The 14,012-nt window shown below is 48.8% G+C and overlaps 1 protein-coding gene across 1 annotated transcript; it reads left to right on the top strand.

Annotated features, from left to right (window-relative positions):
• The first annotated feature begins 10,499 nt into the window (after positions 1 to 10,499).
• On the top strand, positions 10,500 to 14,012 carry ORM1 (orosomucoid 1). The gene is made up of 6 exons (XM_060101677.1): positions 10,500 to 10,616; positions 11,003 to 11,145; positions 11,393 to 11,463; positions 12,307 to 12,414; positions 12,550 to 12,653; positions 13,947 to 14,012. The coding sequence occupies exons 1-6, from the start codon at positions 10,500 to 10,502 to the stop codon at positions 14,010 to 14,012; spliced, it is 609 nt and encodes a 202-aa protein (XP_059957660.1).

The following is a 14,012-nucleotide window of genomic DNA, read 5'->3' as shown; positions in this document are numbered from 1 at the left end:
AAGCAAAAAGGGGGCACCACAGAGCCCAGTGTCAGCTTGGGGAGGAGTCAGGAGGTGACACTATAATCAAGGTCGCAGAGAAACAGAACCAATACAACGTATGTGTATGTGAGCATGTGTGTGTGCATGCCTGTGTGTGTGTGTGTGTAAGAGATTTATTATAAGGAGTTGACTCACATGATTATGATGGCTGATGAGTTCCAAGATTTGCAGCTCCAGACCCAGGAGAGCGGATGGTGTAGTTCCAATCCAAAGGCTGGCAGGCTCAGGACCCAGGAAGGACCAATGTTTTAGTTCATGTCCAAAGGCAGGAAAAGACTGATACCCATCTCAAACAGTCAGGCCAGAGGAATTCTCTCTTATTTGGCCTTTTGATTCTATTCAGGCCCTCAGTAGATTAGATGCGGCTCGCCCACATGCGGGAGGGCAATCTGCTTTGCAGTCGACCCATTCAAATGTTAATCTCCTCCAAAACACCCTCACAGACACAGCCAGAATGTTGAGCCAAATATCTGGGTACCCCATGGCTCAGTTAAGTCAACATAAAATTAACCATCAGGGGCTTCCCTGGTGGCGCAGTGGTTGAGAGTCCTCCTGCCGATGCAGGGGACGCGGGTTCGTGCCCTGGTCCGGGAAGATCCCACGTGCCATGGAGCGGCTGGGCCCGTGAGCCATGGCCGCTGGGCCTGTGCGTCCGGAGCCTGTGCTCCGCAACGGGGGAGGCCACAACAGTGAGAGGCCCGCGTACAGCAAAAAAAAAAAAAAAAAATGAACCACCAGAAGCCAAGGCTGAGAGAGAATGAATAGAGGTTAGCCAGATGCGGAAGAGCACCTGCCAAGGCCTGGAAGTAAAGGTAGCAACGCGTATCTGGGGGGCAGTAAGTAGTTCAAAGTGGTGCCACAGGGTCAGGGGAAGCCTGGAGTACTGGGCTGGGAATGGGACAAGCCACAGGTTTGCACAGAAGAGCAGGGTTTGCACTGGCCAGGTTAAGTTTGTGCTGTGATGGGGCACTGGAGTGGAGCTGTCCAGGGGCAGCTGGCTGAGCTGGGAGGACAGGAGAGAGGTCTGTGCACCATTCGGGGCTCTGGAGAGTCAGCAGCTTTGAAGGCATGGAAGGTGAGAGAGTCAGGAAAAAGGGCCAGAGGGGACGGAGAAGAGGGGCTATGTTAGAACCGTGCTGCTCAGCAGCGTCAGTCTGGCCTCCATTCCAGGAGGCCTCTGTGACCTGGCTGGGGAAGCCACTGAAGCTGGGCCAGCTCATTCCCAGCAAGGGTAAGTAGGAATCTGTCAGGGACAGGAGGCAGCTGTTCCCCAGCTGGCAGCCCCACAGCTCCCAATCTCCCGTTGCACAACCCAGTGTCCTGAAACAGCCACGGTGGCCTTCCAGGGGAAACCCCAGGCCTGTGTTCACTCTGTCCACAGTGAGCCCCAGCCAGGGCCAGTCACGACTCATGATGACCAGCAGCCTGGTGCCGGGAAAGTGAGAGAGGGATGGGCGAGAAGGGGAGAGGCTGGCAGGTGGATTCTGGTCTCAGCTTCCTGACTGTGACATGGCCTTGAGTGGGTCATTCTGTCTCTCTGGGCCTCAGTTTTTCTCCCAGGAAAATGGGAGTGACATGCCCTTCCCTGCTGGCCAACCACAGACCAGGCCATTGTTCCATAATAGTTGGATGAACCGGGTGAAATTGAATGATATTCAACTGCTTTCTGACCTATAAAATCCACAGTTTCACAGACTCATAGACATAGAGAACAGACTTCTGGCTGCCAAGGGGTCGGAGGGAGGGAGAGATATGGACTGGGAGTTTGGGGGGAATAGATGCAAACTATTACATTTAGAATGGATAAACAACAAGGTCCTAATATATAGCACAGGGAACTATAGTCAATATCCTGTGATAAACCATAATGGAAAAGAATATAAAAAAAGAATGTCTGTACGTGTATAACTGAGTCACTTTGCTGCACAGCAGAGATGGGCACAACTTGTAAATCAACTTCAATAAAAATAAATAAATAAATAATTTGAAATCCACAGTTTCATATGGTTCAACCCTTAATAGCACCTTTCAAAATAATAGTGGCTGCAATTTCTTGCACACTTTCCATGAACCAGGAGCCGTGTTGAGTGTAATCCGTCTTCATCTCATGCACAACCCTCAGGGGCAAGTTCTATCACCCTGGCTCTTCCGATGGGGGAACTAAAGTCCAAAGAGGTTACATAAGTTGCCCAAGATCACAAAACAGGATTTGAATTTGAGCAAATATTTTTCGGTATTTCCTCAGCCCAGACACAAAGTTCCTAATTTGGACTTTTTGCTGTGCCCGTGTATTTTTATGGTTGCTCACGTAGATAAGATCATGAATTAGTTGTCAGACACAGAGCTCAGCCCTGGCCTTTTATAAAATGGCCAGAAATCTGTATAAAGTGGTTTTCTCAGAAAGCGAATCATTTCAAAATGATGCATTTCCCTAATTATAGAAACCTCATCTTTTCACCCTGTTACCTTACCCTTCTGGGCCACTGGTTTTCTCAAGTATCTAATGGGGAAAATATCCCATTTTCCTGAATCTAATATAGACATAGTTTTGCATTTTGATGTCTTTAGAAATAGGATGTAACCTGCAATCACTGAAGTATTTATATAATGCAGGAATCTGTCTTTCCTTCCTCACCACCCCAGCTTGTCATTAAACAGATGGTGATGGTTATTATAATAGAAGGACCCTTAGAAGCAAGTTTGTTTCATCTGATATTTAGTTCGTCTAAATGTGAACTGATTGTATATGCATAACAATCCAATGAAGTGGAGTTTATTATTATTATCCACATTTTACAAGTAGGGAAATTGAGGCACAGAGAAGTTAGGTAACTTGCCCAAGGTCACACAGTTAGCAAGTGGTAGAACCAGGACAACTCTTTACTGGCATCCTACACTGCCCTGATTGCTTTTCTGTCTCTTTCCTGCCAAACTGCTCTTGACATTGTGCCAGGGACAGATAGGCAGGCTGGGGAGGGCTGCCCAAGACTTCAATTCATGGAGGTACTAAAGCATCCTTAAAATGTAAGAAGATAGGGGCTTCTCTGGTGGCGCAGTGGTTGAGAGTCCGCCTGCCGATGCAGGGGACACGGGTTCGTGCCCCGGTCCGGGAAGATCCCACATGCCGCTGGGCCCGTGAGCCATGGCCGCTGAGCCTGTGCGTCCGGAGCCTGTGCTCCGCAACGGGAGAGGCCACAACAGTGAGAGGCCCACATACCGCAAAAAAAAAAAAAGTAAGAAGATAGAGGAAATTGTACTGTGTCAGGGTGAGTGCTGGGTGTGCTTGGAGAAACTACTTGGCTAGCCTCTTGGGAGGAGAGTGAGAAGCCCCTCAAGGGGCAGCCTGAGGCTGAGGACAGTGAGGACCACTCACTCCTTCCCAGGGGAGGCACTCTGCTTACTCACTGTAAGGGAAAACTTTCATTTCTCTCTCCTCTGCTCACTAGACTTCTGGCCACCCAAGTGTGTGGATTTTCTCTGACACCAAGTAGTTCTCTGACTCTCCAGGCACCAACTGAGTGTCCTACGCTTCAGTTCAGTTCTGACACTGTTACCGAGCCAAACTTGGGTCTACTTGCCCCACGTGCAGCAAAGCCAATCTACTGACACCGGGTTGTGGTGAAGCAAAGTCCAGCGTTTATTGCAGGTGCCAAGCAAGGAGAACGGGCAGCTCATGCTCAAAAGACTGGAACTCCCCAATGGCTTTCAGGCAAGGGTTTTAAAAGAAAGTGTTAGGGGAGAGGGTCTCAGGATGTATGATCAGCTTGTGGACCTTCTTCTGATTGGTTGATGGTGAGGTAACAGGGGGATGTTTCAGGAATCTCTATCATCAGCCTTCTGGTTCCAACTAGTTTGGGGTCTACATGCTTGTGGTCAGCATGTAGTCCCCATCCTCCACCTGGGTGCAGGTCTTAGTTTCTGCAGAAGCACTCAAAGATACGTATCAGATTGTTATCTACATTCCTTCAAGAGGACTGCTTGAGCCTCCTCTTTGGAACTCGGGGAAGGCTTAGGAAAGTCCTTCATTTCAGCAAGCAAGAAACAGGGGACAGGGCTTCCCTGGTGGTGCAGTGGTTAAGAATCTGCCTGCCAATGCAGGGGACATGGGTTCGAGCCCTGGTCCGGGAAGATCCCACATGCTGCGGAGCAACTAAGCCCGTGCGCCATAACTACTGAGCCTGTGCTCTAGACACCGTGAGCCACAACTATTGAGCCCAAGTGCTGCAACTAATGAAGCCTCGCACCTAGAACCCGTGTTCTGCAACGAGAGAAGCCTGCGCACCACAACGAAGAGCAGCCCCCGCTCGCCACAACTATCATTTTCAGTCTCCCCTTTTCTTTGTTACTCCTCAATCCCAAGGGGAACAGGGGCTGCACAAGAAAGGAAATAAAATTTTGGATAGAGAGATTAATCATAAACTCAGTAAGGAAACTCAGTTTTAGGGGCACGCGGTTTCAGCGCTAACCAGAGTTGAGTTAGCATCAGATCCTGCAGATTAAGGGCTCAATCCCACAAGACTGTCCCCATTTCAGATGCCAATCACAAATCCAGGTTGTCACCTGTGCTTCTGACTGATGAGCTGTAAATCAGGGGTTCCCACAACCCTCTCTTTGGGTTTGGCCATTTACTAGAACAGCTCACAGAACTCAGGAGAATCGTTTACTTACTAGATTACCAGTTTAGTATAAAAGGATACAACTCAGGAATAGTCAGATAGCAGAGATGCATAGCGCAAGGTATGTGGGAAAGGGCATGGAGCTTCCACACCCTCTTTGGATTGCAGCTAAAATAGAAATGAAGTTTTTCTTCTCCTGAGAACAAGGAAAGTAAAGGGAACCGAGAAGAAATAAATGGGCCTGAAAGAGTTAATCACTCTTAGCTTTACTTTAACTGTTACTAATCTGTAGTATCTGTAACTAGATCTGTACTTCATAAAGCTAGCCCCTATGTGAATTACATCCTGCACAAATCACTTCCTAACTCTCTGTGTGAATTATGTCCTGCATAAATCACTCCCTAACTCTCTCTGGGAATTCTAGTGTTTATTCTCCCTACACACTCTTGTAGCAAGTCACCCCTTGTAGCTGTTTGCATTTCAGAAAGAAGGTCACAGGCTGATAACCCAGAGACAAATGTACCCAGTTACCGGTTTGCCTGACGCCAGCGGTGACTGTTTTGAAATAATGCAATAAGAAGAATGCAAGACCTTCACCATTTTGATCCTTATCACTCACTTAGGACTGTGAACTCCACCTATAAGAACCCCTGTAATTCCCCAGGAGGGGGGGCACACTTCTTGAAGCACTAGCCTGCTGCGTTTTCTCCTTTTGCCTGGCAAAGGAATAAAGCCATCTCTCTTATCCTCCAAAATCTCTGTCTCCGTATTTCTGTTCGGCATCGGTGCACAGAGAGCCAAGATTCTGGCAACAGGATTGGCCACCTATTCAGCACCTCCACATGTTCCTCAGCCTGGAAGCTCTCCAAATCCCATCATTTAGCACTTTACCGAAAGCATCATTACGTGAGCATGGTTGATTAAATCACTGACCAGGTCAGTGATTGGCCAGGTCAGTGATTGACCAGGTCAATTGACCAGGTCAATCTCCAGCACCAGTTCCTTTCCCAGAGGTGAGGGGTTGGGGCTGAAAGTTCCAACCCTCTAATCACAAAGTTGGTTCCCCTGGTAACCAGCTCCCATCCTGAGTCTATCCAGGAGCCCCCCACCCAAGAGACATCTTATTAGCATAAAAAAAGACAAGTATCACTTTGGAGAGCCCAAGAGTTTTATGAGCTGTGTGCCAGGAAAGGGAGGTAGAGACCAAGTATATATTTTGTATTACAGTAAGTCCCCTACATATAAATGAGTTCTGTTCAGAGAGCATGTTCGTTAAGTTCCATTTGTTCATAAGTCCACAAAGTTAGCCTAGGTACCCAACTAACACAATCGGCTATATAGTACTGTACTGTAATAGGTTTATAATACTTTTCACACAAATAATACATAAAAAACAAACAAAAAATAAACACCTTTAATCTTACAGTATGGTACCTTGAAAAGTACAGTAGTACAGTACAACAGCTGGCATCCAGGGGCTGGCATCGAGTGAACAGGCAAGAAGAGCTACTGACTGGAGGAGGGAGAGGAGGTGGGAGACGGTAGAGCTGAAGGATCGTCAGCAATAGGAGACGGAGGGCAAGCTGCAATTTCACTCAGGCCTGACATGGTTGGAACGCACGTTCGCATCTTTGAAAGTTCACAACTTGAAGGTTCGTATGTAGGGGACTTACTGTATATCGCACTCACTGTCTGTGGTTTTGCTTCAAGAGGCATGCAGGTTAGGCCAGAGCTGAATTGCTCCAGGTAAACGACGGAGTCCTGCTCCTTCCTGGCCCTCTCTGTTCACCCTTCCCCCACACAGGCAACCCTAGCATTTCTTCGCACGAACAAAGGAAGGCCCAAAGACCATTGGTCTAAATACCTAAACGTTATAAATCAAAATTTTTAAATAAAGCTGACTCTTTACAATTTAAGTTTTGGACATTTAATCAATAGATTAAGTCTTGTTCAAAATTTTTATAAAGCTGTAAATTAGGGCCTCCCTGGTGGCGCAAGTGGTTGAGAGTCCGCCTGCCGATGCAGGGGATACGGGTTCGTGCCCCGGTCTGGGAGGATCCCATATGCCGCGGAGCGGCTGGGCCCGTGAGCCATGGCCGCTGAGCCTGCGCGTCCGGAGCCTGCGCGTCCGGAGCCTGTGCTCCGCAACGGGGGAGGCCACAACAGTGAGAGGCCCGCATACCGCAAAAAAAAAAAAAAAAAAAAAGCTGTAAATTATTCACAAGGCTAGCATTCAACCTCTAGCTGCTGATATCAAGAATCAGATTCATGCCTAAAGCGTGTTCCATCTACCTACACATGAATTTAAGAGGAATACAAATGATTGCATATTGCAAAATATCTCTCAGCTACCATGTGCAACTCTTGCAAATACTGCCTATTTGTAAATCAAATACACGTTGCAAAAAAACAAAAAATGGATTCTCAGTACTATTGGGAAGCAAGAGATGATGTGGCAAGAACTTACTGCCTTTATGCTGAGAGTGAAGAATGAGAACGTTAACTCTTCTCTTTCTGTTGTTTCTGTTGTTGAACCCAAGTTCGTACGCCCCACGCACAGTGAGGCCAAACTGAAATGTCAGAGTCTGGAGCAGGGAAAGGTTTACTAATCAAGGAGGTGTCCACACAGAAGATGGGAGACCTAGACTTGTCTCAGATCCATCTCGTTAGCTGGCTGGGGCGCAAGGTTTTTCAAAGCAAGGAGGGTCAATGGGAGAGGGTTGTAGGATGCGTGATCAGCTCGTGGACCTTCTTCTGATTGGTTGGTAGTGAGGTAACAAGGGGATGTTTCAGGAATCTTTATCATCAACCTTCTGGTTCCAACTAGTCTGGGGTCTCTGTGCTTGTGGTTAGGATGTAGTCACCATCCTCCACCTGGGTTGGAGTCTTAGTTTCTGCAAAACAGCTCAAAGATATGCATCAGATTGTTATCTACATCCCTTCAGGAGGGTTGAGGAGTCCTGTGTCTCTGTAGTCCTAATGATTAACTGCTTGAGCCTGCTCTTTGGGACTCAGAGAAGGCCTAGGAGACTAAAGGCTCCCCTCCCCCACTTTGTTTTCTTTCTATAAACAAGAAACATGTTTTGTTTTTTTTTTTGTTTTTAACCCAGGAGGGCCCCGAAGGGTCCTGCTCAGTTTCATTACCTGTAAGTCCACTCAAATCCTCCCTGAATTCTGAAGTGGTGTCTGTCTACTGTATCAGCAGTAGCATCACCCGCAAAGCCTCAGGACATTTGGATACAATGTCCAAATGCCTGATGTTTCAAGGATAGAGTACAAGATGGGAAGCATTGTTCCCCCGGGGTCTGAACACGGTTGGTTGTGATGAGGATGTTTAGGGCTAAGGGTCACCCTGTGCCAATACCAGGTACCAGATCCCAAGTGACAGAGGTGCTTGTGTGTTGCTGAATGAACTTTGCATGTGTGTGTCCTTGTATGTGTGTGTCCGTGTGTGTGTGGTATGTGAGGGCCTCTAAAGCTCTGGGTTGCAGGTAGGAGCCCCAGTGGCCCAGGTCTAAGGTGGCACTGTCCCCACACAGTCTTCAGCATCTCCGTAAAATAGTGTCTAGAATCTCTGCCCAGTCCCATCATCTCACACCTGGACCATGCAACTGCCCAACTGCTCTGCCAGGTTCTCCTTTTCTTGCCCTCCCCGTTCCCTGTTCTTCTCACTGTAGACAGACAGAGTGATCTTTCTAAAGAGCAAATCTGACTAGTCAACCCCCTTCACCTCACTTAAAATTTTTCCGTTTCTCCCCAATACCCCCAGACTCCACGGCAAACTCCTTGGCCTGGCTTCCGTGCTCTGCAGCTCGGGTTCCCATCAACGGCCCCAAGCATCAGTCCCCATCACTCTGACCCCATCACAGGCTCCAGCCACACAGAGCATCCTGGTCCTTCACATACCACACTCTCCCTCACCTGCACTCTTCCCTCTTGAAGAGCTCCAGTCATGTTTGCAAGACTCCAATTAGAGCAATGCAAATTCAAAACACTAACTGAGCTGGCAAAAAAAAAAAAGAAGAAAAGAAAAGAAAAAGAAGGGAAATTCCAATTCTGACAAGGACGTAGAGAAAGATTCATTTCTGCATCGCTAGATTGGTGCAGCATTAAAAATCATTAGTGTTCTTTGATTTATCATGTTTTGGTTTTCTCTCTTTTGGGGGAGAGGTTTTTTAAAATCAACTTAATTGAGGTATAATTGGCTTACAGTAAAATGCACACATTTTTGGTTTCCGGTTCAAAGAGTTTCACAAATATACATACGTGTGTAAACACCACCACAGTGAAAATACAGAACATGGCCATCTACTTCAGAAAGTTCTCTCATGCCCCTTGGCGGTCAAATGACTGATCTGATTTCTACCATTATAATTCGTTTTGGCTGTTCTAGAACTTTGTATAAATGGAATCATACAGTCCGTGCACTATTGAGTCTGGCTTCTTTTGTTCAGCATAATGTTTTTGAGGTGCATTCATGCTGTTACATGTATACATAGTTCATTCCTTTTGGTTGCTAAGTAATATTCCATTGTATGAAAATGCCACAGTTTGTTTTTCCATTTTCCTGTTGGTGGATACCTGAATTGTTTCTAGTTTGGGGGCTATTTTATGTATTTATTTATGTATTTCTGTGTGTATCTGGGGGGCAATTTTAAATATTGTAAAGTCTTGCATTTTAAAGACATATGTTTTTCTTTCTCTTGAAAGAAATTTGGATGCTCTCTGACACATATCATCAGAGGAAAAATGACAGTATAAAATGCTATAGACAGCTATATTTCAATAAAGCTGGAAAAAATAAAATAAAATGCTATAAATATAAAGAGAGGACATGCTCAAGGAAGTTAGAATCCAAGAAGTGAATGAAAGGTTATGCATCCATTCAAATTACAACTGTTGACTATACTGACACATGAAAAAGTATTCAAAATACATGAAATGAATAAGAATACAAAATTGTAAGCTTATCATAATAGTACTTTTGGAAAGTATTTATTTATTCGAATAAAGATTTGACCCCGTCATGTAGAAATGCAAATGGGCAATGGAATTATTTATGCCATGGTATATACTGAGTGTCCACTACTTGCTGGGCACTGTCCCGGGGCTGGGAATATATGGGCGAAAAAAGAGGCAAGCTCCCTGCTCACATAGCAGGGGGTGGGGATATCGCAGAGATAATTTCCTGTTTTAGATACTGAGAGATGGTTCAAGTAAAACATTTACTGGAAATAGACATTCAACTTAGGAGCCCCTTTCTTTTGGAAAGGTCCCTGCCTCCAGGACCGGGTTGGGGGCCCTCTGGACTTTGGCTCTTTCACAGTTGTCACCACACTCAGGTGGAATTCATCCCACGTTTGCCCTCACCTCCCACCCCTAAACCCCTCCCCCGCTCATTCCCCTCTCCCCTACGCTCACCTGGGAACTCTCTAAGTTGCCTTCAGCCCTTGATTTATGGCCGGGTCCTTCTCAAGTCTTGGCGCTTAGTAGGGCAGGAATTGAATGAAAACAGGAGAGTTTGCTGACAGGCCCCTCTATCAATATCTAAACACATTAACTAATATCAGTCCGGCCCACATTCACCTTGGCTTTGAACAGCCAGACCTTTGGACCCTTGTAACCCCTCCAGGTCAGGGACCCAAATTAGACTTGGGGTTGCAGGCTTTACCTATAGCTGGCTTTGTGGGATGGAGGGAAGGTTTTGTGTAAGACCGTTTCCAAGAGCTCACCAGATTGTGTCAGAGCTTGCCCCCAGGGCCCCGCCCACAGCTACTTTAAAGGTCACTGGCACCCTCCAGCCACCAGTTTGCCCGGCTGCAGGTGCCTCGTGGTTTCAGCATGGTGCTGCCTTGGGCCCTCGCCGTCCTGAGCCTCATTCCTCTGCTGGACGCCCAGAGTCCGGCGTGCGCCAACTTGACGGCGGTGGAGCCCATCACCAATGCCACCCTGGACAGGGTGAGTGCCCAAGTCCCTGAGTGCCATGGGCAGCTGCTTCCATCTCTGGGCTTCCCTTTGCCCTCCTGATGCCACCATCCTTTTCTATCCTGGGTCCTGGGGTGAAATTCTGACCAGCCTCTGGAGGCATTTCTCTGCCTCCAAACTCCGACGCCTCTTTGCAAGGTCCCTCAGCAGGGAACAATTCTGTACTGGGCAAGGAGGGGCTGCCCAGGGGTCGGGGGGTGAGGGGAGATGTCTGGTCCTCCAAGTGAGCTCTTTCACGTCCACTCCTCATCTGGGGTCCCAGTTCTCCTTGTTTGTAAAATGAGGGGAGAGATCTCATCCCAGCTGACTCTCAAGGATTCAGCTGCAGCCTCCATCACCAGTTCCTGGCTTCTCCCCAGCTCTCTGGCAAGTGGTTTTATATCGGCTCGGCCTTCCGAAACCCCGAGTACAATGAGTCGGCTAGATCGATCCAGGCAGCTTTCTTTTACTTTGAGCCCAAGCACGCGGAGGACAAGATAATTCTCAAAGAGTACCAGACCACGTGAGACCCCACACACCAATTCACCCTCAGCCTCCGCTTCCGGCTTCCACTCCCAGCTGCAGAAAAACCTTGAGCAAGTCCATCTTCCCTCCTGGCCTCAGCCTTCCCGTTGATGGACTAGGCGGGGAGGGATGGGGGGCATTGACTCCAATTGCCCCCTGACTCTTGGCCCTCAATGACTGAGATGGGTGATCGTCCACTTCTTGACCATCTTACTGCTTTTCGCCCCTCTTCTGTCTGACTGTAGTGGGAACAAGTGCATCTACAACTCCAGCTTCGTGACAGTCTATCGCAAGAATGGGACCATGTCTAAATATGGTGAGGGCCAGCCCTCAGGTGGAGGGCTGCTGTCTGGAGTGGGGAGATGGTGCGTTGTCCAGCCTAAAGACGGGGGCCTGGACTAAGGCCCTGGGGGCTTTGAACACAGAGAACACGGGACAGGCCCACCTCTTATATCTCTGTGGCCCCAGTGCCTGCACACAGCAAATAATCAGTAATAACTGCCAACATTGTTGAGCTCTTACTATGTGCCAGGCACTGTTTGAAGTGCTTTACATGGATTAACCCCCTTAATACTCACAAACCACCCTAGGAGGACATTACAGTGACCAGATGAGGAAATAGAGAAATACAGACGTCAAGTAGTTTCCCCGTGGTCACACAGCTTATAATTAGAACTAGGATCTAAACCCCAGACTGGCTCCAGTCCTACCTCTCTGTCAACTACTCCTTATCTTCAGGGAAAACTCCTTATCTTAGGGGAGCTAAGGGTGGGAGCCTGCGTTGGGCAGGCAGTGACTTCGCCCATTTCCCCACCATCACTGCAGAGAGGGCTCCTAGTAGGAGCACACAAATGCTGATGGAATTGAACGGACACTCCTTCGCAGCCCCGAGGCTCCTGTCTGAGCTTGATTTCCTCATCTGTAAAATGGGGAGAAAGGCTCTGACAGCCACGGTCCATGTGAGGCTCCTATGATTCCACACACAGAGAGTGCTCAGCGCAGAGCCTGGCACACAGGAGGAGCGAGTGGCCAGTGGCCTAAGAGAACCCCTGGTCTTCACTGGTTGGCTGTGTGGCCCTGGGCACACCCAGGTTCCTCCCCCGTGAGATAGGAGCTGTTGTGCCGCCCCCGTGGTCTCATCAGAGGCTTTCTCCTCCAGAGTCGGGTAGAGAACACTTTGCTGACGTGCTGCTCACCAAGGACCCCAAGACCTTCATGCTTTCTGCCTCCTGGAATGGCAAGAAGAATGTGGGGATATCCTTCTACGGTAGACACCTCAGACTCCCTCTCTACCCAAGCCTCGCCCCAGGACCACCACTACTCGGGCTGGACCCCCAGCACCCCAGCCCTCCCACTTAGGTCCCCCATCATCCTCACCCGGCCCCCTTGCTCCATCCTGTAGCCGACAAGCCAGAGGTGACCCAGGAGCAGCAGCAAGAGTTCCTTGATGCCATCAAGTGCATAGGCATTCACGAGTCAGAAATCACGTACAGCGATGAGAAAAAGGTAAGTGCAAGGAGGACCGGGCAGTGCCCACCCTGAGGGGGGTCCCACCTTGGGCAGCCTCAGAGGCCCAGAGAGGGAAGCTGTCAGTCAAAGCTGCACAGCGAGACAGGATATCCTGTTTAAGCACCTGCCTCACTGCAGGGCCCCCGGGTGATGGACGAGTGCCCAGGAGGGAAAAGTCACGGGGGATCAGGGAGGACGCCTGGAGCAGGTGGGGAGGATTGTAAAGGCTAACAGGAGGGGAAGAGCATAGCCAAGGTGTGGTGAACTTGGGAAAGAGACACGCACATGGGGAATGATCATTTACAGCTGCCTGCCACACCCCCAGGCTTCTAATGCCCGTGTGATGGGGAGTCAGTCTTGTGGTTTTAGGTGTCATCCAAACTGCAAGTCCAGGACCACCGTCCCAATTTTGGCTGGAACTGAGCATTATCTGTATAATCTTCTTAATACTTCCCTTTAAACCTGTGTTAAATGAAAGGCTTTACATGGTCTTGTCCTGTGCAATAATATCTGAAATCACAGAGCTGATTTAAACTGGTTACACAAACCAAAAACTGGTTACACGTTTTTGGATACATGTGAAATACTTTCATGATTATTAAAATAAAAACGTCTCCATCTAGACAGATTTGTGCCACCAGAGGTCATTTCCCGTGACCACCAGTGGCATAAATCATCCCCCGCTTTTGGGAACCCCGAGAAAAGGCGTATGAACACAGACACTGGAGTTGGTCCCGTGGCCAGCAGCCTGCTGCCCCCGTCCACTGGCCGGGGGACCTCGGACAGGCCGCAGGTCACCATGAGCCTCACTCTCATCATCTTCAAAATGGTGTGAGGGGGCTTCCCTGGTGGCGCAGTGGTTGAGAGTCCACCTGCCGGGACACGGGTTCATGCCCCGGTCCGGGAAGATCCCACATGCCGCGGAGCGGCTGGGCCCGTGAGCCATGGCCGCTGAGCCTGCGTGTCCAGAGCCTGTGCTCCGCAACGGGAGAGGCCACAACAGTGAGAGGCCCGCGTGACGCAAAAAAAAAAAAAAAAAAAGGTGTGAGGAATCCAGGAGATCAACAGAAGGGCATGGCAAGTCATAAGTGCTCACACATGCCAGTTGTTAAGGGTTGGAGCCTCCATTTCAGAGGTGAATAATCTGAGACTCAGAGAGAGAGAATGACTTGCCCAGGGTCACCCAGCTGAAGCCCTGCTTGGGCTGGAGCCACAGTCCAGAGCTTACTTCCCTCTTCCCCCAGAAGACCCCCCGCCCTCCCCCGATCACGTGCTGTCTTCTCCCACTAGGATCTGTGCGGGCCACTGCATATGCAGCATGAGGAGGAAAGGAAGAAGGAAAAGGAAGAGTCCTAG

This window comes from Mesoplodon densirostris, chromosome 6, assembly GCF_025265405.1.
Source record: "Mesoplodon densirostris isolate mMesDen1 chromosome 6, mMesDen1 primary haplotype, whole genome shotgun sequence".
NCBI lineage: Eukaryota > Metazoa > Chordata > Mammalia > Artiodactyla > Ziphiidae > Mesoplodon > Mesoplodon densirostris.
The sequence above is the reverse complement of the archived record's forward strand: the minus strand, read 5'-3'. Positions and strand labels throughout refer to the sequence as shown.